The sequence below is a fragment of the Aplysia californica genome, unplaced genomic scaffold (genome assembly GCF_000002075.1).
Source record: "Aplysia californica isolate F4 #8 unplaced genomic scaffold, AplCal3.0 scaffold00475, whole genome shotgun sequence".
Taxonomy (NCBI): domain Eukaryota; kingdom Metazoa; phylum Mollusca; class Gastropoda; order Aplysiida; family Aplysiidae; genus Aplysia; species Aplysia californica.
Window position 1 is genome coordinate 581,173 of NW_004797745.1, and position 4,258 is coordinate 585,430.

The 4,258-nt window shown below is 39.4% G+C and overlaps 1 protein-coding gene across 1 annotated transcript in view; it reads right to left on the reverse strand.

Moving 5' to 3' along the window:
* Window positions 1-2,454: 2,454 nt before the first annotated feature.
* The window catches only part of LOC101855670 (protein SYS1 homolog), a gene marked incomplete at its 5' end in the record, with an annotated part of 25,037 nt that continues 23,233 nt past the window's right edge, over window positions 2,455-4,258 (reverse strand). Inside the window, 1 exon segment of the mRNA XM_005105531.3 lies at window positions 2,455-3,656. Within this exon segment, the coding sequence (XP_005105588.1) occupies window positions 3,416-3,656 (241 nt within the window). The 3' untranslated portion in view covers window positions 2,455-3,415.

Sequence of the window (4,258 nt, forward strand, 5' to 3'; positions counted from 1 at the left end):
TGTGACAGCAAAATGTAACGTAACAACACAACTGACCGTTACTCTACACAACTGACCGTTACTCTACACAAGTGACCGTTACTCTACACAAATGACCATTACTCTACACAAATGACCATTACTCTACACAAGTGACCGTTACTCTACACAAGTGACCGTTACTCTACACAAATGACCATTACTCTACACAAGTGACCGTTACTCTACACAAGTGACCGTTACTCTACACAACTGACCGTTACTCTACACAAGTGACCGTTACTCTACACAAGTGACCGTTACTCTACACAACTGACCGTTACTCTACACAAGTGACCGTTACTCTACACAAGTGACCATTACTCTACACAAATGACCATTACTCTACACAAAATGCAACGTAACAACACAAATGACCATTACTCAACACAAATGACCATTACTCTACACAAATGACCATTACTCTACACAAAATGCAGATTTTTTAAAGTGTTGTACATCAATTTGTTGGGAATTTTACACAGAATGCACACAACTCTATAAAACCCCTCTTTACAAAGTCACAGAAATATTTTTTGGGTACTTCTAGAGGTTCAGGGTGATAAAAAATCCCCCGCAAGGATAACCTGAAATGGACAAAATGAGCTATATCTTTGCCGCTAATTGTCATATATTATTTAGACAAATTATACATTATTCTCTTTGTCTTTATTTACTGTTCATAATTATTAAAGAGTTAAGCCAATTAAGTAATAATTTCCAATTTTTATGGTCATTCTTAAGATTTCAAAACGTGTTTTTAATGTTTTTCTAATCGTAAAACGGATTCTTTCAAAAAAACACCTCTTAATGACCGCCATAAGTCAGCCCCCTATCCTTCTTTTACAAAGTATTGTAACATTGTAACATACATTTGTGTGAAGCTATATTTTATGCTTTCAAGTGCACAAAGAGCTTATAACGTCAATAAAAATGTTCTCCGGAGACCTAGTTGTAGACCCACTGGAACATTTAATAAACAGCAGAAAGATGACCAGAAAATAACAAAATCAGCTTATGATCTTCGCACAATTTTCACTTACAATTTTGGGACAAATCAGATTCTATATTTTTATAGTCTACCTCATTCTATTATTTTGTCACACATTTTTCTTCCCTCTTCATGACAATTGTATTGTTTTGAGTTATTATCAACTAGCAATTTTCATTGATGAGCACAATTTTTTTTTTAAATATTGAGTCAGAGACTCACTGGCCATACATTATATCAAAGAAAATGGCACAATTTGATAACGTAAAAAGTAATAATATCCAGAAAATAATAAGATAAAATTATTAGGTACAAAAGTGAAAGACTGAGCTGAGGCTTAGATCTCTGCCAACTCTGTTCTCTACTACCGGTACTAACTAGTCGGTTTGCACAAAACTGATTGGAGAAAAGGGTTGTCTCATAAAAGTTAAAGTGATTGTCATGATGAGATTTATTAGAAACTCTGGAAGCTATAGCTAGGTGCTGAATCTACCCTCAATTAGAACTGTGCAATTCAAGATTTATTTCCATTCCAAAGCCCAAAGGCATAAACAGTTAGATCTAGCAGACGCTGGCTTTCTGACTGCTGCTGGCCTAGCACTGCTCAATTCTACACAGGGAATCTAGAATTAGCTATCATTTGCACTATTCAAGAGCCACACATGGAAAAATAAAAACAAAACTGGGAATTCTTTTGTCAGTCCGTTCATAATTTCATCGCCGCACGTATTATTCTTATCCGGAGAAACAAGGAAAGCGCGAATAAACAAGTAAAGTGCGAATAAACAAGTAAAGTGCGAATAAACAAGTAAAGTGCGAATAAATACAATACGTTATCGCAGTGTGTAGGGGAGAGCGGGGGCGCCAGGTCACAGACCGGTCGATTCGGCGGTTCGCCTTTTTGTATGCATTTTTACAGGAAGCCCCATAGCGATGAGCGAAGTTCAACCTAATCAACTCGGGCGTCAAAAGAAACTAGAATGGATAATCTATAAGTTCTGAAAGATTAATAAATATACAGCCAGTAGTTTTCATTTTATCGCGTTGTAAAAATTGCCTTGTTTTCAGAAGCAAATATTTCCAGCTCTACCGAATTGATTTTCACGCGAAGCCCGCCATTTTGAAGACCTTTCTTTTCTGTTTAGAAAGATGTATCGGGAGTGGTAGTGCGATTCACAAAAAGAAACAAAACTGGGAGTGTGTAGACCCACCATAACGCGAGGCTTCACGGCCAGTCACAAAAATCTATTGGGCGTATCGCCCTGCTGCGAGCATGTTCACTAAGCTGCCTATTTAATGGAAACACATTTTGGTCAAAAAGTGATTTATTGTCATTATCAGCCTGTAGCTCAAAATGGTCTGTGGTGACTTTTGGTACCTTTCTTCCGGCATACACACATAATTTACATATTCGATTACCGCTGCATACACACATAATTTACATATTCGATTACCGCTGCATACACACATAATTTACATATTCGATTACCGCTGCATACACACATAATTTACATATTCGATTACCGCTGCATACACACATAATTTACATATTCGATTACCGCTGCATACACAAATAATTTACATATTCGATTACCGCTGCATACACACATAATTTACATATTCGATTACCGCTGCATACACACATATATTCGATTACCGCTGCATACACACATATATTCGATTACTGCAGCATATAAACATACATTCGATTACCGCAGATCCTTTTCTAGAGGGCTGTTTTGCTGACACTGAGACGGAATCGATCAGTGACCCCAATACTATGGGGGGGGGGGGTGGGTTGAAAGTTTGTGTTTAGGCAAGCGATCATACAAACATGCCAAATGTCTTGGTTGAGACAAATTTAAATGATTTGACGGATCGAAAGCAAGTTCAGGCGCTGCAAGAACAGTATCCGAGTCAGCGAAAATTGAAACCTGTTATGGCCAGGTTCATAGTACTTACACTTGTAGAGGAAAAAAAACATGGATTTGATTTCTCACTGTTCTGTCCAAGTTCCTGTCACAGCAGAGTCTGTTCTAAATGGACTGGACTGTCATAGCAGAGTCTGTTCTAAATGGACTGGACTGTCATAGCAGAGTCTGTTCTAAATGGACTGGACTGTCATAGCAGAGTCTTTTCTAAATGGACTGGACTGTCATTCTACACGTCTGTGTCTGCCCTCACAGAACTCCTCCACAAGCTCAACATTTTCCATATGGCTGGCAAGCTTGTCCTTGGGTACATTTGTTGTTCCCCACCTCAAAGAGTTCATTACGAGTGCACTGTCCAAACACACACAGACACCCCCCCATTTATGACAAAGACAACAGCCACATACACAAATTCCCATCACAGTAGGCCCCCTACCAGAGAAATCAAATACAACCTGCCAATCTTGACTGGACATTACAAGTCAACCTTTGGCCCCATCCCCACAGGAATGGCTTTCATCTCGGAGCGCATGCACAAGAACTCTGCCATGACGGTGGTGAGAGCGACACAGCCCACGTTGGTGACCCACCACCAAAACGTGATGGGGACAAATCCGTAGCTGTACCAGCAGGCCAGGAAGTGGAACACGTGGACGGTCGCCGTGAAGTCCAGGCATTGCTTGGTGCGCCCCACCACGCCCCACAGGAGGAAAGACCTGCAAGGTCAAGGTCAAACAAATTCTTCCCATCATCTTAACAATCTATTTTTATCCCAGTATGCAAACGTCAAGGCTAAAGCTTGCAAATAAGATAGAAAAAGAGCTTCTAAATTTACATACAGAATAAGTCGTATGATCTACAGTGGAAGGAACATAAAATCACATTTTCTCTTTGATGAAACATAACACTTCTCCTGCTCTCAACTCTAACTTTTCTTCGCTCAACTTTTTTTCTACCTCAAAAAGGCTACAATAAAGCTAAAAATGTGAGCACACCAGGTATTGTTTAATGTTGATGTGAGCACGCCAGGTATTGTTTTATGTTGATGTGAGCACACCAGGTATTGTTTAAAGTTGGAAGCTGAGCAAGAACAATATTCAACGTACAAGTTTCGAACACGATGAAAAGATTGAAGGAACTCAGAGCACACAATACAAGGGGAGCTTCTCAACTTTTGACACAGAAACAAACTACTATCACCACCATTACTACTACTACCACTACTACTACCACTACCACTTCTACAACTACTACCACTACTACCACTACTACCACTACCACTTCTACCACTACCATTACTACCATTACCACTTCTACA